Raw genomic sequence first — 22,844 nt, forward strand, 5'->3', positions numbered from 1 at the left:
AGTAGTCGTACAAATGACTTCTACAAAAACTGTTTTATTTTGGTATGATAACCCGTCTCGCGAAGATTAGAATAGATAAATTTTATATTTATTACACTAAACACAGTATTCTGGTTCCTGAATCGGGTTTATTATTTTACGAATTGAAAAGAGGCAAAATAAAAATTTTACGAGAGCTAGGCCTCTGTGAAGTGTTGGTGCGAAATACTAAAGTGCGCATTTTTTAAAAATGAACTGTAAATATTAAAAAACGAACAGACAGGCTCTACAAGCTGAGTGTTTACACAAAATGACACGTATTCAGGTCGCTAAGCAAAAAATTATGCAGCTGCCATAAAAAAAAGGGTTGAACAGTTTGTATGTTCGGATAACTCTTATTGCTCCTTACCTAACGGAGACGCATACAAAATACAATGATTCCTTATTGCAAAGGAGAAGATGACCTGAGTCTAATAATTGGTATTTTAATACTTGATTTAGCCGGTGTTGAATGTATACATACTCGGTCATAAGTACTACCCTACTATTTTGGTCGCCACGTTTATAAGTTGACCTTTTGACCCTAAGTTATGTTTCAATGGAATGGGTAAGGTAGAAGTGAAGTTGACTCGTTTTTAATTGAAAACTTCCTTGTTTGAATGATATTTGTCGAGAAAAATAAATTTCATCAGCGATAGAACGTGTGCTTCATTTAAGCAGTTATAGTTATTTCCAACTGATTATTCGTACCCAAAACCATTTAAACTTATCTTCAAAAAGTTATTGCAATAGATAAAAATAAAGTATTATATAAAATATACGTAATTTTATAATGAAATTATTTTGAAACTAGAGTTATTAAGGATAATGTTAATAATAAACATCCGAAACTATTTTAGTGAACCAACTAAGGACTCAGTTACTTTGTTCATGCCTATAATTTTTAAATTCGGCAGAGGTTAGTTAAATGGTTAATTATGGCCGTTAGTGCTTAATATACCGTCGTAGCTTAAAAGGACATATTAGAATGTAATGATATTATATGTTCATTAGTTTTAAAGTCACTTTATACCAATATTTTAATAAAAACTTTTGGACTTCTGAGGAATGCTTTATAAAAGCTTCTTCGGACCATAAAAATTTCTGTTGCATATACAATGAAGTGATTTACTTTTTAGCTACATAATTACAATTCCTATTGAATAAAAAAACCGTTTACCACCAACAATTAAACGGCATTTCCATGGATAATTTAGGTAGCGTCGACTGTTTGCTTTGTGAGCATTCGTGCTAAATTGTACATCCTTTATACAAGTAAAGAACTAGACTCTAAAGGTTCATAGATGCATAATAGGAAGCGTTTTAGAATATACAATGTCACCAATTTAGAGCATTTGTGTAACTAAAAAGTTTAACTATTATGCAAAAGGCCTTTAAAGAATATATATTTTCCGTTAAGGAGAGCATTTCAGCTAGCATAATTAATCTAGGACAATTTTTTAATTGACCACTATGTAGGCCAGCGCTCGATCTAAAATATTAGGGGGCGGGGGCGTTAAGTCAAGCGAATTCTGAGCAAAGGGCGTAGACATAATGTCAAGTTTAAAGAAGTTTTTGAAACAAACCAGCTCAATCTCTTACTATGAGTATATTTAATAGGATTTTTTTAAGGACATAAGGGTCACGTACTTCCTACTGTGCAGCCTTTTTGCTCAGAAAATTAAATTAAATTCATTTTTTGTATAAGAAATACTAACCGGTTTTATACTCATAGGGCGATGCAAAGCCCTACAAAGTGTAGAAAAAATAAAGCATAATTCTTAATGCTAAATCTAACCTTAAAGTCTTTTTTTTATACTAATTAATAAAGCGGAGGGTATAACTACACAATAGTTTGCGTATCTGGTCACAGATTTTATAAGCCCATATATAATTTCAGGAAAAAAAGTCCCTCAATTTTTTAAGTTAATTCAAGAGGTTCCAAGGCCCCAAAACTAATACATTATAAACAATAATATAATAGAGTATAATATTTATAGAGATATGAGTTAATAATTTAATTGATATTTTTATGGCATACTTAAAAGTCCATGAGACAACATTACGAAACCACAAAGAACATAGTCGCCTTTATTGCGCTTTCCTGATGCTCAGTCGAGCCAACAAACTTCGATACTTTGAGTCTTCTAACAAAGTTGTGACTATTCCCCTCTGCCCTACTAACAAAGCTCGAAGATTTGACCCCATAGATCATAATGGAATGAACTGTACCTTTCCGAATGCGCTCACCTAACATTATCGTGAGCAAGGCATTCCATTTTTTAAATTACGATCTCAAGTAATAAGCCATTTTATATATGTTTTAAAGATCACTCTTGCAAACCGATTGCTTTGAAGTTTTTAAAGGCATATAAAAATAAGAAAACTTTATATATATTAACTTGAATTATTTTTATTAGCTGTGTGCGTTTTAATTAAATAACATCAATTATATACATGTTATGTGCGCGTATGCTCCAGCAGCGTATAAAACTATAATATAACGTATTTTCTTCAAAGATTAAAATCTTTCGGGTGTAGCTCTTCAAGTGCGACAAAACGAACTGCTGCGCCCTTTAAAATAGGCGCCGTGGTTTGTGCGCAATGACTCACTTCCCCACGGACTACAAATTGAGCTGCTGGCCACAATCTTTAAAAATGACACCGTCGCCCTCTCAAACGGATTGTTGGACACGCAAATCAACTTTTAGCGGAAGAACTCACTTAAGTGTTGTAGGACGGCGCACTCCCTGTTTGATTTTGATGGTTGTAGCTAAGTTGGGGGATTATACTGAACGTGAAGACAGTTTTCATGATAATTTTATTTTGTTCTCGTGGACAGCCAAAAATTTGTTTGAGCGCTATTGTATTCGAAATTGTTAACTCGATCGAGCACCAAGGAACGCCACTTACAAATAAATAAGTCTGGTTTCTACTTTTCTTTTGGTTTAGGTGCACCCGCCTCTAGGTTACCTTAGTTTTAAGTTCTTGTCTGCTTCTATTGTCGTTAGTTTTTGAATTGTATTACAACTTAAAGCTTCCTGTTTATTTCGTTTTCCATAGTTCTTAAGGTAACACAATTATAAAAGCAATTACAACTTGCTTGCTTGATATAAACTAAAATAGCATAAGCACCGAAAAACCGCGTTTATTCAAATAAGGTACTACACTAATAATAAATACTTTACGCCATTCTCCTTTTCTTCCTTTTTTTGGTTAACTCATTTTTATTGTCTTTCCTCTCCTTTAGTTATAACTTACAAAAAGATCATTAGACCATTATCAATAGCGGTTCAATGCTTATTGCTTCTTTGTTAAACGTTTCAAGTCTTAAAATATTCCTGTTTATTTTGTGTTTACCGGGTATGTTAACTTCATTCCTCTTGTACCTTGTAATCATAACTATTGTAGTAAGACACTTTTTTTGGACTTATTATGACGAAAACTTTTGTGAAATGACTATTTTGTATAAAAATCCGACGGTTGCTTTATATAGTTTTTCCAAGTTATTTTTATTAATTTTAATTTAGTATTACAAACTTGAACATCCACAGTTAGATCCAAAACTGTTTGATAAGTATTCTCTTGTTTACTATACAGAACAGGATACAAAACAAGTACTAATGTTTTTTGGTTTTAACCTTTTTTATATTGTATTTTTCAATAGTTTACTGGGCACCCTGTTCTTTTTATACCTGGAAACGCTGGAAGTAGAAGGCAAGTTCGCGCACTGGCCTCTGTTTCAACGCAAATGTCAAAGAACATCAACAATAGCATCAACTTTGATTACTTTGCTGGTTTTTTTTACTTAAATATTAAGTTATTGTAGTCTTCTCAACAAATGTATTATTTATATAAACTGTTGCCTGTGCACTTCTTTCTATTTCTCACGCTAAAATTTGCATTGAAGATTTTTTTTTTATTAGTTGATTTTAACGAAGAACTTACTGCCATGTATGGTGTTTTAGCTCTAAGACAAACTGAGTATGTTGGTAGATGCATTGCACAAATACTGGAATATTACAATAATAGTACTTGCTATTTTCTATATGTTATGTAATACTCTCTTACATAAACTTTTAAATTTTTTAAGAAACCAAAAAAATTGTGATAATAGGCTATTCCATGGGGGGTACGATCTTTTTTGCCACTAGCTTTCTTTATTATTTTTCCCGTAAAGGAGTTATTGCACGTGCTGTCTCCCATTCGGCAGAAGATTTTTTAAGCAAAGATCTTCAGCAACTACTGCACAATCGCATCAGCTTAGTGCTTACACTAGCCACTCCCCACAGACCGGTGTTTGTACCGGACATATATATGGCCTTTTTTTATTATAAATTGAATTGTGTCTATGAAAGAGAGAAGCAACGTCGCCCGGAAGGTTTCGAAATCATCCTTATGTTGTTTGGGTGTTGCTAAATACTCATTTCTATAAGAAACTGCTTTACTTCCTCCCCTTGTCTTTATTTCTGGAGGCGACCGGGACTTTTACACCCGGTACGGTTGGCCGTCCGTGGGAAGCTCCAGCAAATACTACGAGCGCATCTACGAGAGCGAGAAAAACAGGAGTCGGCTTAGCACGCTGCTTTTTTCGTCAACCTATGAGATGCCCAACACGTGTCTTTCTGCGGACCACAAGTCGATTGTCTGGTGCAGACAGGTCACTTTACTCTCGTTTATTCCAGGCGGTGAAGGAGGGTGACGCCTGTTGACTTAGGTCATCATTGAAATCGTAAGGACACTTTTTAACATGAACGAGATCGTGGCTCGCAACAATACAAGTGCCGTTTGGAACTCGTTTTATTCCTTTGAAAAACGAAAAAACTTGTCAAGCGGAAATAACAGTTATAAAATGACAGATTAGAAGCATCTTTACCTGACTATTGGCTATTTTAAGTAGGTATCCATCTTCCTGACTTTACTATTGTGGATGTTCGCCAGCCTCCTCACGCCACTGCTATTCGCCAGTCTGTGGCGAAAAACACGTGTTACCACTACTCATCTAACGACACGCAAGTTACCCTTTTGTCCAATGCGAGGGTTGACAGTCTCTTTCTCTGCGGCTCGAAGCAAGGAGAGCCCAGCAAACAGTGTGGATGTGCTTCCGAAAATTGCCATGGGGAAGATATAACCTTGCGAATCCACGTGTTACCCTTTGATTCAAAGTTGTATACGGGAGGCGACATGGATTTTACGATCCTGCAATCCGGGAAGCCGGGAAACACCACCAGTAGAACGTTTTCGTACCTGCTCGTGGAGTTAAAAAGGTATATAAAAGGCCCTCAACATTCCTCTCCATCGCCCGCGAGCACAAGCAAACCCGACTTGTGTCACGGTAGGTCATCTTCTCTCCTGGTCTGCTTTAAAGGAGATAACAGCCGGGACCAAGAAGAATACGTCGACTTCAGCATACCTAAGAAAGCACACCTCCAATTTCCCAAAGGTGAAGCAGTCGAAGATATTATTTGTAAAAGAATATTTTGCCTACAAAAAATTTAATTCAGTGTTTTCAAAAATCTTGTTTTCTATGGAAAAGCCTAGCAACGACGACTCTGGCGTTTATCTTATCCAGTTTACCGTACGTATGTACATCTGTTTATCATAGACTAATAATTGTAGATTTTTTTCAAAAGAACGATTTCCCCTATGCGTTTATTAGCTTCTACATGAAAATCACCCGGGTCCATTGCACTTGCTCTGGTAGGTTTGCCCCTCTTGCACCTTTTTTGTGTTACCAGCGTTATCTTATGCAATATTAGACCGAGTGCTAGGGGTTTTAGGCGAAAAAGAGTTATGCCATGTGTCTCGTCGCGAGGAGTTGCTATTGTTTCTTCAGAATTCCCAGAGGCCCGACGACCGGAAGCGACCAGTACAACTTCAGACTCTGACAAGTTGTTGCTCGTATAATGTGGAGATTGCTGTGTCTTTCTGGAAAACTGCGGCCATTTTATTTCAGCATCACATATTTGATGCAGTGGCCGTTGGTTTTGCTTTGATCTTTCGGCTCTCTTCCAAGCTGGCACTCCAACAAGCGCGGCAGAGCGGTCCTCTTTTTTTCGGCGGGTTGAAAAAGCAGGCTGCTTATAACGAACGTTTTTTTCCCTTTCTCTTTCTTGCAGAGCCCGTTAAACTTTTCAGCGCGGACTTTCTATTAATAGCTTATCTGTATTCGTTTACTTTTACCTCCGACCTGCTGTCCATCTTCTGGATAGGATCCACTTCTGCGGGTTTGTGTCTTCCCCGAGTCTTTATAATATATTTGAATCTCACAACTTTTACAGGCTTTGTACTACTGTTATACGCTTTCACGAGAATTTTACTCTTTAGAACGCGTCCTTCGCGGACATATTGTTGCCGGTGCGTAGTAATTAATTTAATAAGTTAATTATTAAGTTTTTTTTTGTTATTAGCTTACCGCGATCACTTTTTACTGCACGAACATTAGTCTTCGCTCTTATATTTTCAACTCTTCTAGCCGTTTATTTCACGCCAGGCGTTGTAATACTATTGGCAAGTCTACTATTTCTGATCTTGTGCATCTTCAAAACGCACGTGCGTGCCGTTATTCTTTTTCCTCTTTATATGACTTTCGTTTAAGTCAATCTCTTTTGCAGGCAACGCCAATAAGACGGCAGTTGGCGGCACTGCTTGTCGGGTTCTGTGTGTTCTTCGCCACTCTTGAGATGGGCGAGGGTATCAGTTACTTTAAGGCGTTCGTTATTGAAGGCGCAAAATGCAGTCATGGCGCTTTGTTATTTCCGTTGTTTTCCGATTACTTCAGCTGCTACTTTCAGTACGTGACCTCCTCTAACATCGCTCACTCACGTGCCCTTCGGGTCATGGAAATCCTGCAGGTAGCGAAGGCCTCCTTCTGGTGCCTCGCCCTGCTAATGTTCCTGTACAGCCTGCACGGTCCGGAGTGCAGAGCATGTACCTCAGAAAGGACGGGCAAACCATGGTCGGTTCTATATAAATATTCAGAGCCGTCGATGGTGTTTAAAATGCAACCTTTTATGTTTTTCTAAGGGGAAAAGTAGCCAAAAAGTTGTATACTGCTACAATTAAGTTCTCGGTTTTTGTCCTGTCCGCCTCTATGTGCATCAGCGCAGATAGATACGGATTGTTTGCTCTTTCTTGGTACTCGTGCTTGTACGCCTCGATTCTTTTGGTAGTCATTTATAAAACTCCGGACAAAGAAAGGTAGTTTGTAATGTAGAAAGTTTAGTTCATAAAAGATAAGCATAATCCAGAAAAACAGAAAAACGATACGAAATAAACGACTTAGCGAAGAAGCATTGACAACTATAAAACATGGATAATTTCGAACGAAGAACTAATTGCCGTGTACATAATAAAGTGGTTATTATACTTAATATTTCCTACCACGCTAATTTCTCTGCACACACAGTGACAAAAAAGTCCAGCTAAAAAAATTGCTGTGATGAAGGGTGGAGGGGAACACACAATTCAGGATATACAGAAAGCAGTGCCTAACTACTGGCTGTTCATATTTTTATTTATAGCCAAGAAGTCATTCTTGCTTCTTTTCAGAGATTTTTTTCTTCTCGTCTTCGTCAGAATAAGCAAAAAGCTCGGGTAGCTCCCTTCGAATAGCAGCAGCCAAGAAAGTAGACCCTGAAAACCACGCATCCGGCAGTTGGGGGCTTTCGAGGAGAGCAGGGGTAGAAAAGTCATACCTACACAAGAGGGGACGAGGTAGAGCAGAGCTGGCTGGGAAGCCTTAGAGAAGTGCATTACAAGTACGGTGCCTATTAGCCCAATTATGTAAGCGAGAAAGCCGGTCCAGAAGTAGACTTTGGAAAAGTGAGCCTTCTTCTCGCTCTTACGCTTATCGAAGCGTAGAAGAAAGGCGATAAAAATTCCTGCACAGGCGAGTGTGAGCGCTTCATGATGAGAGAAGGAAAGGGGGAAGTAGAGAGTACCGGGAACGACAATGTCTCCGAGACCGAGAAGAAAAAACGATCGAGAGTTACTGGACTCAAAAAAAGCTAAATCCTTGGGAAAAAGCAGTTTTACAGGAGCGTCAAAGGAAGTTGCGACAGTGACCTTTGATAATAGTACATATTAAAATAAAGTGCTAGACTATTAGCGGAAGTGTCCACATCTTACCATGACATCCGTACCAAAAACCCAAAAGATGTCGTATAAAAACAAACCGCCTAGAAGAATAAGGCCGATCTAATGTCAAAGCGCAATACAAACTGCAATTCTAATAAACGAGAAAAATAGAGCAAACTTTATAGGTCCCAAGAGAAACTGACTCGATCCCACAGATGCACAAGGATAAGCCAAATAAATTGTTAGCCATCCATTGTTTGTGCTTGAAATAAACTGCGCCGACAACGCTTCCGACAAGTAGAGAAAATATATTGGAGTAGTCAAAGGTCAAATTAAAGAGATCTACTGCATAAAAGTAAAAATTAAAAAGTTTAAAGTACTACTATTTGTTTTATAAGGTAATAAAATAAAATATAACCCTCCTCGTTTCGGGTCAACGATAATTTATAAGCGGTTAAATATCTTCCGAGACCCAAAAACTGAATAATATTTCGAAGAGGACGAGTTAAAACGTGGCCAATGGATACTGCCCCGATAAGCACGAAATAAATGCTCAAAATGAAGTTAATGTAGTCTTTCCCAAAAATCTTAAAGATTGCATAAAGGCCAAGAAGAAAACCAGAAGCATATAGAGGAAACATCGCAGCTTCCTGTTTTAATAGTTTATAAAAAATCTTCTTTAAAGTTTCTAATAAACCTTAGTAGTAAGAGGCGGTTCCTTGTCATTTCCATCCTTTTTAGGGGATAAAGACCAATGACTCCCGATATAAATAGGGATGAGGGCCATAAGTAAAAGTGCTATATAAGCGACGAATATGTCGGCATCTTTAATTCCACTGAACTCAGCCAAAGTAGGAAAGGCAGTGGCACTTAACAAATAAGACTCAAACCGAGAGAAAGGTGAAAAAATAGTAAGATTTTACGTTACGCTGTTAAGTACTTCAACAACGCTTTCTTCTGTTACATTAGCCATTATTAGTTTTATAAAAATATGTTCGGCGCAAGCCAAGAAGACAATTCAAAAAGGAGTTCTCGGGAAGACACCAGGTAAACCAAGGAGATTTGAGCACGTAAACTGTTTAAACTATTCCCTAGTACTCTGATGTTTCATGTTTAACATGAGTTGCTGCCCTCAGGCAATTGTGCATAGCTTAGAAGGGGTTTCGGGTTCTTTAAGGTGTTTGGACTGATCGAGGGCATATCCCAAATTATGTTATAAAAAATGGCATGTACAACACACCTTTCTTTTTGTTTATTTTTTCCGGTGCCTTTAGCACTCCCTAGGTTGCTCAAAATTTATCGAATAAATTATTAAAGTTTTATATATTTGCGAGTTTTTTTGAAACACTAAGCTTAAATTTTTTTAACGTTGTGGCAAGCATTATTTTTTGGATAAAATAATATTTAAAGTTCCGAGTTAATATAACTGAATCAAAAGGTAGCTAAATAGGGAATATTATTTGACCTTAATAGTTACTGCCTCTTTATCAAGCAAAACTCTTACAAGTTACATTGAAAAAATTAGTTTACAAATGTATAAGCTTGTTTTATTGTATATCTTCTCTCTTCTATCACTTGACTTTTACGCTCAGCAATAGCGCATTGGAAAAACCTATTTACATGTGTTTTACGAGTAAAAAAGTATTGTTTAGATGTTGGTGCAAACCACCCCGCGCCTTAGTCACATGCCATTACACGCGTTTTTATTGTGAGTTATTTCTTTTTACTCACCCCAAAGCTATAAATACTCTTTTTCTATGAGACAATAAATGAGCCACATGCTGGTTGAAACGACGGTTTATATCCCTTCAATTTCGCCTGCCGCCTTAATGCGCCGGCATCGACAGTAATAACTAGTGACGCTTGCCAGCTGGTGTCGCCGTTGAAAAATTGATTTATCGCGAAGAAGCGCGCTACACAGTTACTGCGCTGGCTTATCTTCGAAAAATAGGTAATCTTTTGGGGTACCTGTTGTTTTTGTGCACTGACCGAAGTATAATAAAGATTATTCAGTACAAAAAAATATATATATAATCACTTATTAATTTCACTAGTCCAGAGACGCTACTCAACACAAGAAGTAGTCCACCCCACTACGAATCAGAAGAAAAAGATCTCTAAAACCGCGCTACTGTCTAGCTTATATACAATTTACGACATAGACCTTTCTAAGTTATATTCACTTACTAACTGCATACCGAGTAAAACCCTGGTGCTGAGTGACAATAAGCTCTCGTGGCGAAGGCCATACTGCAAGTTTTTTATTTAGTAAAAAAAACCTCTTCTAAAGCTTTGAATTCTTTTTTGAATAATTATCTGAGAGAAGAATGTTAGTTGAGTCATTAGTATGTGGCGAGAATCGAGATACTCCTTCCATAAAATTTTACATGGTAAAATAAATTTATTTACTCGTTTCTTACAAGTATCTTTTAGTTTGTGCCCGTTAATAAATTTAAGCTCAATTCGCTAAACTAAATTATAGCGTTATCTTTGTGTAATAGTTATTATGGGTATATACAATTTTAAGTAAGCGTATAAAGAAAAAAAAATGTGTATGTTAATATAGTCGAAATTTTAAGAGTACTTTGAATAATTATATAATATTTTTTTTAGAATTATTACAATATTAATTTTAATAAAAGAATGATAAACTCAACTTTTATGTACTTTTTTGGCAAGTATGTGTTTTTAAAACGCATCAAGCCATACTTCTCAGAAGCTATCTTAACTATAATAGTAAAAAGCTGGCTGACTACTTATAAAGAAAGATGCTGTCTGGCATCAAAATTTCATTCTATGCCCGCCTTGTGACTATGAACCAAAATTTATGGCCGTCAAAGACAAACGAAGCTGTTTGCAAAGGGCGCCTCCCACTTTTTTAAAATGATGACTTCGCGAGATACCTCTCAAGTGCGGGGCAGAAGAAAGTTTTTTGTTTTAACTTTGTTACTTGATAGTTAAGCTTGACGTTTTGTAAGTTAAAATTAATATTAAGTGTGGCAACCATAAAAGTCGTTGCTTTATTTTTATTTTTTAAATATTAAAAAAAATTTTTTTTCAATCTCAAGTATTTATAAAAAGGACATCGGTAGACCTCATGCTCCTTAATTAAAAACTCTCACCAAGTTATCTAACAGAACCTTCCAAAAGGGCTGTTCTATTGCACATCGCTTTAAAGAATTATTTTACTTTAACGAGTGGGGCTCCCCTAACTTATACATTAGAATTCCAAAGAAGTTACCCTCCACCAATTTTTTTACGTAAAAAGTCTTTATTAGTGTATTAATTTTTAATAAAAATATATAAGACAAAATAGATAGCTTTTCGTCCATTACGGCAACTACACAAAGCTACCTGACTAATATCATAAACAATTTTGAGCTTTAAAAATAAAGTTAGTTAACAAAATTTACAAGATTATCCCAAAAGAAATATTAAATAAACATTTTAAATTAAATTTACTAAAAGCGGGAAACCAATATTATATAACAACTATATACAAAGGGACGGCGAGTCTCTTTTATACCGCTATGAAAAGATACTAAAAATGCACTCGCAAAAAGAAAATCTTTTCACAAAAATTAATGTATAATGAAATTTGTAGTCATTCAGCTTGTATAAAAACGAGAAAACTAAAAAAATTTTAGGACTGGCTTGTTAAAAGTCTCAAATTAACTTTTTTTTTTAAAATTAATATATAAGATATTTGCGGACGTCGTTTTTCGTTATTAAGCTTATTAGGGTTATCATCTAACAAAGTACTTAAAGACAACACAAACCATTAAAACACAACAAAAAAAGTTTAAAATAGTTAATATACAAATCGTACTGCTTCAAAATTTGTAATGAAAATAGCAACATCATATGAAAGCTTATCTTTAGGTATTGGAACGTAAAAAAACTATAGCCAAATATTTATTATAGAAAGAAAAAATTTCTTCGACGTTTTCGAACCAAGACTCAAAACTACACGGTAATTTTTTACACTAAAGGTTATAAATATTCAAAAATTACTTTTAGAAAGCAAAATAAAATAATAAATAGAGAAATAAAATATTCTATTCAAAGCTATTGTCATAAGAAAACGAAGCCATCCGCCTGCTGGCCATCAATTAAGAAAACTGTCCAAAAACTTTTATTATAGGCTAGTAAGTTAGCAATCACTGGCTTAACTTTTACATATGTACAAAAAAGAAGTATTAGCAGGTGCCTATTATTTTTTACAAATTTATTCAACAGAAAAAATCTAAATAAGTTTCTTATATAAAACAACGTAAATAAGGGAGAAAAATAAAATCGCGATATTTTTATTTGTAATAATTTTATTATAACAAGTCGTAGTCATCCAGCTTGTCGTTATACTTCATGATATGTCTTTTGATCTTCGATGTGTCCACCCACGTAACAAAATCTTCCAAGTTCCTCGTCACTAAAAAAGCAGGATCTAAATTCAATAAATAATAAAAGTTAAAAAAATATATTTGAATAATTAGTTTAATAAATAATTAGTTACAATAATTAAAAATATGATAAAACTAAATAAATTAAACAATGTTATAAAAATAAATATTGCCAGTAATGGTGTCTGGCCCAACCCGGACGTGTGCTTGCTCAACTAGCTGGACGGCTTGCCTGACCTAACAGCACGATTAAAACACGCCTACAGAGTTGATGTAAAACCAAAAGTATAAACTTAAACAAAATATACATAGATAAAAAAATTAAACATATACGCCTTAGTAAGTAAAAACTATTTCTTTAATATTTTTAAAAATATAATAAAAAAAGTCTTGTGCTACAAAAGCTCGACAATCACAATAAATGAAAATTATATGAGCTAATGGTAAGCAACTGGTCCTTTTTATTGAAAAGATGAGCTTAAAGTAATTTAAAATTTTATTTATAAAAAATAATTACTTTTCATTACTTATCATGTACAAAACTAATAAAATATAAAGAGTTGTTCAAATATATATTATGCAGATTGAGCCATCCTAAGTTTCACCATAACAACAGGCAAGCGACGGCGACAAAAAGCGCTTACTGAAACTTTTTCGCAACATTGAAGATTGTCCTTTAAAATTATTATTCCCATATAATATAATTTATTAAGAAGCAAGTCGGTGTATTGTATGCGAAAAGGATCCGAAGCGTCAAGCTCTACTATTCTAAAAAATATTATATATAATTACATCATGTGAAAACGGCAAAAACTCAATAAGTGCAGCAAATCTTTCGTATAGCTCCCACTAATTTATTATTTTTAACGTAATCTTCTCTGTTTTGTAGATGAAAGCGTCTTTGTACCTTTATTTCACGCAAACTATTTTCTTTTCTATAACAAAAGAAATCAACCTTTTTTAAAAGTTTTTTCTCATGGTATTTCAGCTTTCTCATAATCTACCTTAATTAATATTAAGGCCGCCGTAAATAAGTTTATTCCCGATTTACTATTTAGTAGTACTGCGCACGCTTCTTTTGTCCCCAAATAAGATTGGCTTATTAAGAAAAATTCACAGCCCCGTCCTTCCCCTGTCTAATTAGTAAATTTTCAAGTACTTGTAGGCTGTTGCACGTGAAATAAAAATTGATCAGTTTGTAATAATAAAGTATATTACAGCATTATAGAAGGAAATAAATTCGTAAACACCTTTTTATCCTTACATATATAATTGGCCATGAAACTATATAAAACTCTGATTTTTTAGTTTACTTAATATTTAAAATTTAATACCTAAACCTTTTATCTTTATTTAAGACTTTTAATCCTTTTTACTTCTTCTATCCTACTAACTTTGTCACACAGCTTTTAGAAAGATTTGAAGAGGTCTGGAGATTTGTGAGGGACGTAGAAAAGCTCTTTAAACCTCAACCCCAACTTAGAAAAGAATATATGTACCACAAAAATTGTTACCTCCTTTGCTTCTTACTTTAACTTATATACAGCCCTTTCTTAAAAACCGGAAAATCATAGTCATGTTGACACATCCATGGTAGGTTATATAAAAGTGCCCACCTATTTCCAACCTACTGGGCAGCCCTGCCTGGAGGTTTTCTTAAGGAAAAATTTTCTTTCAACTCTTAGAGATATAAGTAATGACTTGATTTAAAGACATTATAAATAAAAATGTAACTTCAAATCTCTTTTTTAGACGATTCAGAAAAAGGTAGTGTTATTAGTAGCAAACTAGTACGAATTTTTTACTTATCCATTGCCGGAGAAAAAGTCACTAAAGTGGTCTCAAAAAGAGTATGAAGTTGCTAAAATTAGCACTCAATCTTTAAAGGAAAATCTTGTATTAGGGGTTCCTGCCCTTTGAAAATATAGTTGCGGAAGATTTAATTATAGGGAGCCTACTATTACTGATCTATTTACATCTTTCAAGATCAGATGTCTCCATTTACACCCATGGTAGAAGCTTCCATCAAAGCGGGATTGAGAGTTGTCGCCGTAGCTCTGTGGTTAAGAGCTTAATCACGCAAGCTTAAGTTCGTAAGTTTTGTTCCCAGAAGCTTTATGACTATCTTTTTCGGTCTATAATGGTTGCATAACTTAGCCTTATCCAATAAAATATTTATTTTAAAGAAGCGCACTACACTCCCCCCCCCCCCCTTTTTTTTGTGGTGTGCGGAGCCCCCATGTTGCCCATCAGGAAAAATACCTGAAATTACCATCGACAACAAATTATTATGGCAAATACTAAAACGACGGCGCTACTGCATTAATTATGCACGGGGTGTGTGAGGCCGGCCATGCCCACATTTTTCCTGCGGGGATATTCGTTGCACATCGTTTACCTTTTCAAATAGTGCAACTACAATTAAACTACCTGCTGCGGCAGGCGCCAGTGCGTCTTGTTTGCACTTAAAGTAAGTTTCGCGTAGCTCTGAGATAGTTCCTAAAGCGCAGCAGCGTCTGTTTATGACTGTCTTGAGAAGCACACGAACTGTCATTGGGTTAAGGAGCTTACATGTATGTCCTAAAAAAACGCGTATTACCGTTACGGGCCGAAGATGGTAAGGTTTACTGAAGATAGTAATAAATAGAAGAAACAAGTGAAACTAATAAGAGTTTAAAGCAGAAGTGGAGATAAGATACAACCAAGATCTTAGAACAAAAGCGAGCTAAAACAAAATTTGATTAAAACTTTGTAAAGGAGGCTATAATAATCAATGTACAGCTATGCTTTTAATAGGGCGCTCTACTACCCAACAGAGCTTGAGGTTTTTGAAGCACGTTATTAAAGTGTTAAAAAATGTTACAAAGCTACAATTCTTGTATTTTAGAAGGTTTATAGAGGGCTTCTAACGTATGACCTTAAGGATTAATTTTTAAAATGCCAGACCATAGTAATTTTTCGAATTAATTAGGTTTTATTTTTTAAAAAATAGAAAGTTTGGGTCAAGTTAAGATAAAAACTTTAACCCTTACTTGGCACTACCTTCCAGCCGGTGTCTCAAGGAGCTCCGCAAATTATCTCCTTTGTGCTTGCCAGCTAATATCTTAATGTAATTATTGATTACAACTCTTAACCTACTTAACGAGTAAAAAAAGAATTAATAAGCTCCTTTCATATAAATGCATGTTAAGTTCAATACTCACAGACGCGTTTTTCGCTTGAATTTTCTCTTCTATGGGACACTTATAGGAGGAAAAATACAAATTTTTTTTCGGCGGTGTACTAACTCCTTACCAAGTCTGTAAAGCTAAATTCATCTCGTAACTGATTAAAAAGAACGCAAAAAAACGCTATGAGCGGGGCCAGCACACTGTCCAACGAATTTTTACTTATGAATATCCTTCGACCTACCTAAACACTTTATTAAACCCATCCGCTCATGCTGGCAAACTAAATACTTATTTAAATACTACCCGACCCTTCCTTCTCTACTACTAATAGTAGTAGTAATTATAGTAATGGTAACAATAGTAGTTAATGTAATAGAATAATAAATAATTTTTTTATCAAAAAAAAAATAAATAATTCTAGTTTATACTAGTTTGTAATAAACTGCATTATCTATGTGCTTCATTCATCTATAAAACCATAAAAGGCTAAATTTTCTCTCCCTTCATTACAAACAGAATAAAGATTAATCAGTAAAATGGACGTGTATTTTAAACTCAAACATGCCAGCTTCATTATAAAATAATTTTAGAGCGCGTAGTGCCGCGCTGGACTGCCTTTTTATAATTCATTTAAATGCTTTAATCCAATCGACGAAATACGGTCGAACGTGAAGGCCATGTGTTAAGATAATAGTTTTACTTGCACTCGTGGACTAAAAATCTGTTTTAAAGCTCGTGTATTACAAGTTGTTAACGGTCGAGTACCAGGAAAACGCCAATAATAAATAATAAATATGGCACATACTAACGTGTCCGTTAGTTTAGCTAACTATAAAGTTGCGTACAGTATTTCAATAGTGCTATTTGCCAGCATGTATAAAAATAAGTATATCGCGAGGTAACCTGCACTTAGTTATTAGTGATAACAAAAGTTGCTGTACTTTAATATTTTTTGATTCCGTCAGTTAAATAATGGGAGCAGAGTCCGTATTATTTATGGGTTATCACATAAAAATATATTCCAATAAAAGTTGAGAAGTAAAAATGACTATTATTCAAAGTTTTAAAAATTAGGTTATAGAGGTTTAATTCAGGTTGGATGTAAATTAGTAAAGGATTACAACTAAAATAAAAATAGCTATTAAAAACGTTCTTAACGCTAAGTATAAAACTTTATTTAAAAACTATATAGGTATCAGCCGGTCCTTTACTCTAATTATTTTTGTTGTCAGGGTTAACGTTAGGTCTCAAGCGGGTTAGTTGCTTTTTCAAAAAAGCGACTCGACTTATCTTATTGATGATTTGCGCTTTTTTTGAAGCAATATCCAAGGCTACTTTAGTAGCTACAGAAAAAAATATATATTAAGGAAAAAATAGAATAATTAAAGTAATAATACCATCAATAAAACGCGACTGAGAAATTCGCAAGTCACGAGGAACGAGTACTCCAAACCACTGCAAAGATTCGTTGTGTTCATATCTCTGAAAGTTCGGAGGTTTTAAAAACACATACTTATCAGAATATCTATCAATAATAATATTGCTGACATACTAACTAGATCAGGAAGTGAAGGTGTCCAAATTTTAGGGCCAAGCAAACTATCACTAGCCTTAAGAGGAACCGAATTAGGTGAATCGGAGTCAGCTTTTGCGTAGTTGGGACTATTGACTCTACGTTTTCTCGTAATCATAGAGGATTCTGCCCTTTTAAGTCCCAGATAAGACGGAGTGACAACTTGAAAATTGTTTCCATTAATAATTTTATTCTCCACCAAATTTTTAGACCTGCTCTCAGTAAAAACTAAACCCTCAAAATCCCTATATAATGAAAACCTTTAGAATACAATAAAAATATAGTGTGTCTCAATTTACTAGGAATTGACCTAATGAACTACATAAAATAGAAATAAAAGTTTTATGTACACACGATAGCGGCTGTGCGTAATAAAAATATACGTAAGCAAATAGAAATGTGTTTACATAGTATCAATATAAGAACACATATTTAAAAACCTTACACAGATACTAAAAAAGAAGGTCGACACTTGGCCGGATAGAGAAGCACAAAGTTCTGAGAAGAAAAATTGCCCGAGCTATAACGAGCTTTAGAAAAATAAATATGGGCCTAAATTCAAAGTAATTTCACTTGATTTGCAAAGTAAATATAGTTATACGTCGCAAAAAAGCTATACGCAAGCATAGTTTAGTGATATACCTCTTGAAGGGATTTACACAGGTTTCCATATAGTATTTTCATATCAGCGTATAACAATATTATTTCAATTAATAATTCGTCTATAGTAACTTGAATCTTTTGAAAAGAATCTGACATTTTAAAATTTCATTTCAATAAAAATGGCAGGATTCAAGTAAAATATATACTTAACAAAATAAAATTTTACTGGTTTGTGGGGCTTTTAATAATTTTTAACGCGCATGCTAAAATAGGCTTACGATTATTAGTTGTTAATGATTGGAATAACGCACGTGATTACATTTATTAACTTTTATACTTTATAACCTTATTATTATCAGTTTATTTAGTTATAATATAGGACTTGTACTTAGTAAAAATTTACCATTTTTTAGTATGTATGATATTTTACTTATAAAGCTTCTATGGTTATTTTTTTTGTAAGGAGAATTAGGTTTTTTATTGTTAATTAATATTAACTTTGAGCCCTCTCATTCAAATTAATTACTAAGGTTATGATTATTATTACCAACACAATTACAGATACAAAGTTAAAATCAATGCATTAAGGTTAAATTTCTTAATGGTATATAAACATAATTAAGTAGAAAAGCTAAACGATTGCTAGGAAAAGACTTTTTAGGAACTTGACTTATTCCAGAAATTAAATTTGACGTATAGTTTGCAAAATGCAAATTAGTTAAGGAATTCATATACCAGCCCACAATAAGTTATAAGTAGCCCTTTACAGTAAAACTGTTAATTAAAGTCATTAATTGCATATGAAAACATACCCACTTTAAAAACTAAGGTCCACAACTGATTTACTGAAAGGAAACAAAAAAATTGTGGTCCCTGAAGATAAAATTACCATTACCCGATCGATAAACGAGGGATATAAAAGTTAAACAAATGAATCTTTTTATTAAAAAGTACAAAGATTATTCATTATCATAAAAAAAATCAGATTGAATCTTTCTCGCCTAATATTTTGCATCTTAATTAATACTAAAAAGGTAAAGTGGTACGGAAAAATAACGTAAATATAAACCTAAAACCAGTAGTCCCTCGGCTCAGTGGGCCGTTAAAGTGACTTCTAAACTTAAGAGTAAAATGCTCTTGAAGTAATAAAAAGAAACTTTTATGGGAAATGAAAATCGCAAAGCGGTTACTTATGATTAGTACACCTGTTTTTAGTCGCCAAAATTATCAATAAACAAGAAAACCGAGTGAGAATAATAATTATTTTAATATAATTAATAAGTTAAGAGAACATATTGAATGAGCTACACATAAGATATGAGGGTTGTTAGGCAAATTTTTATACTAATGACAGCTTTAATCAAATAAGTTCTGCACTAGTAATTGTGGACAGTAATAACTTTTTTTTTAAAATTTACTCTAAAGTAAAAGCGTTAATATAATTCTTTTTAAGCAGTTAAGATTTAATACTTTTTCTAATTTTTATTCTTCACTAAGGATAATATTTCTTTATTTTATTTTGATAAATTTCTAGCAAGATATCTCGCTGGCAAATTTATTTTTGGATATGAGAGCACTCGAAATAAATTATAAACGAAAAAATTAAGCTACTAATACTTTAACTTGACTTAAATTCCTGCAACTTTTAACACAGCAAAAACGAATGCGAATAATTAGTTAAACCTACGACTTTTTTCTATAATCCTTTCTATCTCGAACGCTTTGTTTAGGACTAAAGTCTCCTTATCGGTTACAATGTACGATATTAATGAGGGCGAACGTTATATACGCTACGCCTAGTCGATAAGAATGGATCCCACGAACTTGAGTTTACGCGACAAAGCTCTTAACCACTAAGCCACGGCCTGTTCAGAGGGAATTAGTTAAAATTAATGGCTAAACCCCTAAACGGAAAAATAGTTTGTAGTAGTGGTACGTGGACAGTGTACAAATCTTTGTAGTTACAATTTAATTGAGACCACTCATTTACAAACCAGCGCCATCACGTGCAGGGTTAACAGCGCTTAAATTTGTTCAAAAACTTTTATTTGCAACTAAACGAAGTATTGTCATCAATATGAAAAAAATAAGGGTTACTAAAGCTAATTAGACTTAACTCCAAGTGTTTAAGCAACGACAAAAAATGCGGTCTTTTTCATAAATTGTCTTTTCCCTCGCAACTATGGTGTAATCTTGACAAGATTGCCGGGATTAAAAAGGATATACTAAACACAGTAATTTTTTGGGTAAGCACAAAACTAAATCTCAATTTAGGAATATTAATATAATAATATCCATACATCCAGCCTACTTTAGAGCAGACATAATAAAAACCTTAAAAATGGGTTAGTTAAAAACCAAGGGGTTTATGTTAGTTATTACTTTATAAGATGCGGATAAAATGAAAATTTTTTTTTAATTATACATGTATACATATATAATATCACCTTATAAGTGTTAAAATTTTATAGGCTAATTTAGCACATTGGTTATCAGTATAATTTAGGCTTCATAACAGTTTTTTGCTATAATTGGCTTTTAGTCACGCGATAATGTTAATGAAAATAATAAATTTTTCTGTAACTGAACATTTTTAGTTGTAATTGTTTAACCAATTTGCACTGTAAAATAATTAAACAATATTTTATAGGATATTGATCTCTTACGTTGTACTTAATTTTTTTGTTATTTTTATTTTTATTTTTATTTTTATTACTTTTATTATTCTTATGATTTTTATGATTTTTAAATATTTTAATGGACTTATATTCTTTGTTTATAAAACTATTTATATACAAACGAAAGTTCATGCTATTAAAAGAATTGTTTGTAGTATTATTATTATACCTTATATAAATATTTACTGAAATGTATTTATAACTTTATTATTTTAATTTCGCTGATAGGATTTACTCCTTTTTGTGGGAATGATAATTTTTTATAGCGTTTTCATGTTTTCGCTAAACTAAAGCTAAAAGTCCGCGAGTAGTTATTAAAATTTTATCAGATTATGCACACTACTAACAGTAGATGATCAAAGTATAGGTTTCATTTAATCATAATTTTTTTCTTGCCTAATTTTAGCTATAAATTCCTTCTTTTAGTTTAATAAAACAATAACTAACAAGAAACATTTAATGGCACAACTCAATAATAACCCAATGTTTAAAATCTAATAATTCTACAACAGTTAAATATCAATAACCACGACAGCCGTACACCAAAAATACACAATAAAATTATATATGTATATATACACTAAGAGACATTCTAAAAGTAATAGATTTATTGACTAAAAGACAAACAGCTAAAAATACAATCAAGAGCACATTAATATTTTCTCAGGAAAAATAAATTCATGAATAGACCATTCAGTAATTAGAATTCTGTTATAATAATAATAATAAAAATTAATATTTATTAATATCCATACATAAAAAATAACTTGACTGCTTTTATTGCTTTGATACAACCAAGCAAAAGTAAAATATTTGAAAACCTCGATAAAATTATATATACAACTACGGAAGTTTGCAAGTGGACGATACTATGGTCCGATTTAGTGAGCATTGCGAAAAACTAGGTTTTTCAAGCTACAACCGTGATAAATGTGATAAGACCATGATACGAAGTTATGTTAGAAGAAAATATGAGAGACCAACTGTGCAATCTGAGAAGTGGTCATACCGCCAAATACATAACAGGTGTGTCTAAAGCTAAATGCTCACTTTATAAATAGTAGGAAAACTAAAAACCTAAGGAAAAATATTAGTAATCTTTTATTAAAACAGGAATGAAATGCCTAATAACATCGGGTTGTAGTATAAAACATATAATTTTTACTAGTATTAATGAATTCATTAATTAATTGTGTTGTAGTCTTGCTAAGTGAGGCTATCAGTAATTCAATTTAACCAATAGCGATACATTTAAAAAATTCAGCAATCAAGAGTAATGAGTATCTTCGAAAAAAAGATATTATTTTTAATTCGGACGGCTTCCGAAACTAAAAAAAATTAGAATACTTGACTTTTTACTCGTTACCACAAGGAATTATTCTAGTTTTACAAGTCATCTGCAAGAGTGTAACAATTTTTTAATACCAATCACACTATTTTGAGAGGCGCGATTATAGTTAAGGAAAACATTCAGCACACGTCGTTAAAAAAAAGTAAAGTTTGTTAGAGTATCCATGTAAGCACAGATGTCAGCTTATAAGTCATTTACTTTGACTGAGGGTCGCACTTGCAAGCACGCTTATGAGAACAGTAACTGTTCAATAAAAGGGAGAACTAGGGACAAATGATCTAACTCATTATTACGCTCTCTAGCAATTTTATGTAGTAAACATAGAGAACTAAAAAAAGAATTACTTTCCAGAAAGAATTTATTTCTATATACGAGTTTACCTTAGGAGAGTGGGGAACACAGTTTTAACTGGAGGCTTAGATACTATAAAAATACCTCAATGACCAACTTTTTCGAATGTTATTACGCAAAAGCGGGTGAATATGCTTTTCCTCCACTAGCTCTGGGTATCGAGGCTGCAGAGTTTCCATTCAGAATCAACAAAGCAAGATGATTATAAATTGCCTCAACTACTAAGTCCTCTAGTCTCTTAAATCTATAAACTTAATGGTTTTAATTAAAATCCTAGTAAATAAATGAGGCTTTTTAGAAGATATAAAGATGCCGTTTAAACTTAATAAAAATTATATAAAAAAGTTATAATGGCTAAATCTGCGGGCTTGTCATTATGGAAATTAGCATCATCTTTTAATTTTTACAGAAATTTATTAAATTACCCAGATATTGTTATCCTCGTTTTATGAAACTACCACTATAACTCAAGCAGAGGGACGTTTGCTTGCGTCACCTTTTTTACCAGCTGTGAAAATTAACAAAATAATTAACTAACTCCGGAATAAAAAGGGCTGGGGGGCCTAAACAGTGTACCCAATTTTATACTCTACGACTTATTCGATATAACTAAGTATTACA

The 22,844-nt window shown here is 33.4% G+C and overlaps 2 protein-coding genes and 1 long non-coding RNA gene across 6 annotated transcripts; 1 reads left to right on the forward strand and 2 right to left on the reverse strand.

Annotated features, from left to right (window-relative positions):
* Window positions 1-3,105: 3,105 nt before the first annotated feature.
* Window positions 3,106-7,475, forward strand: LOC135120639 (uncharacterized). Of its 2 annotated transcripts, XM_064044975.1 has the most exons (22): window positions 3,106-3,179; window positions 3,294-3,381; window positions 3,434-3,500; window positions 3,549-3,635; window positions 3,686-3,815; window positions 3,945-4,049; window positions 4,112-4,150; window positions 4,199-4,399; window positions 4,455-4,678; window positions 4,736-4,862; window positions 4,919-5,285; window positions 5,358-5,461; window positions 5,523-5,596; window positions 5,652-5,718; window positions 5,778-6,062; window positions 6,138-6,245; window positions 6,300-6,375; window positions 6,429-6,570; window positions 6,633-6,976; window positions 7,045-7,218; window positions 7,269-7,374; window positions 7,427-7,475. In XM_064044975.1, the coding sequence occupies exons 3-21, from the start codon at window positions 3,474-3,476 to the stop codon at window positions 7,315-7,317; spliced, it is 2,730 nt and encodes a 909-aa protein (XP_063901045.1). In that variant the 5' UTR covers window positions 3,106-3,179; window positions 3,294-3,381; window positions 3,434-3,473; the 3' UTR covers window positions 7,318-7,374; window positions 7,427-7,475. The 2 variants fall into 2 exon arrangements, with proteins under 2 accessions (XP_063901045.1, XP_063901046.1); XM_064044976.1 differs by lacking the exons at window positions 7,045-7,218; window positions 7,269-7,374; window positions 7,427-7,475 and having other exon boundaries at window positions 4,916-5,285; window positions 6,512-6,570; window positions 6,633-6,782.
* Window positions 7,476-7,527: 52 nt separating this feature from the next.
* On the reverse strand, window positions 7,528-9,138 carry LOC135120643 (minor histocompatibility antigen H13-like). Of its 3 annotated transcripts, XM_064044980.1 has the most exons (8): window positions 9,021-9,138; window positions 8,795-8,966; window positions 8,516-8,747; window positions 8,276-8,442; window positions 8,149-8,217; window positions 7,962-8,085; window positions 7,716-7,901; window positions 7,528-7,653 (listed from the first exon to the last, which is right to left on the reverse strand). In XM_064044980.1, exons 1-8 carry the CDS (start codon window positions 9,068-9,070, stop codon window positions 7,550-7,552), a joined length of 1,104 nt encoding a protein of 367 aa, XP_063901050.1. In that variant the 5' UTR covers window positions 9,071-9,138; the 3' UTR covers window positions 7,528-7,549. The 3 variants fall into 3 exon arrangements, with proteins under 3 accessions (XP_063901050.1, XP_063901049.1, XP_063901048.1); XM_064044979.1 differs by having other exon boundaries at window positions 7,716-8,085; window positions 8,276-8,439; XM_064044978.1 differs by having other exon boundaries at window positions 7,716-8,085.
* Window positions 9,139-12,413: 3,275 nt separating this feature from the next.
* LOC135120637 (uncharacterized) lies at window positions 12,414-13,233 on the reverse strand. The gene is made up of 3 exons (XR_010278673.1): window positions 13,079-13,233; window positions 12,671-12,734; window positions 12,414-12,541 (listed from the first exon to the last, which is right to left on the reverse strand). It is a non-coding gene; the product is annotated as an uncharacterized LOC135120637 (long non-coding RNA).
* Between the last annotated feature and the right edge of the window lie 9,611 nt (window positions 13,234-22,844).

Source organism: Zophobas morio, unplaced genomic scaffold, assembly GCF_036711695.1.
Source record: "Zophobas morio isolate AGI-343-1 ecotype UQ-CSIRO unplaced genomic scaffold, CSIRO_AGI_Zmor_V1 ptg000403l, whole genome shotgun sequence".
NCBI lineage: Eukaryota > Metazoa > Arthropoda > Insecta > Coleoptera > Tenebrionidae > Zophobas > Zophobas morio.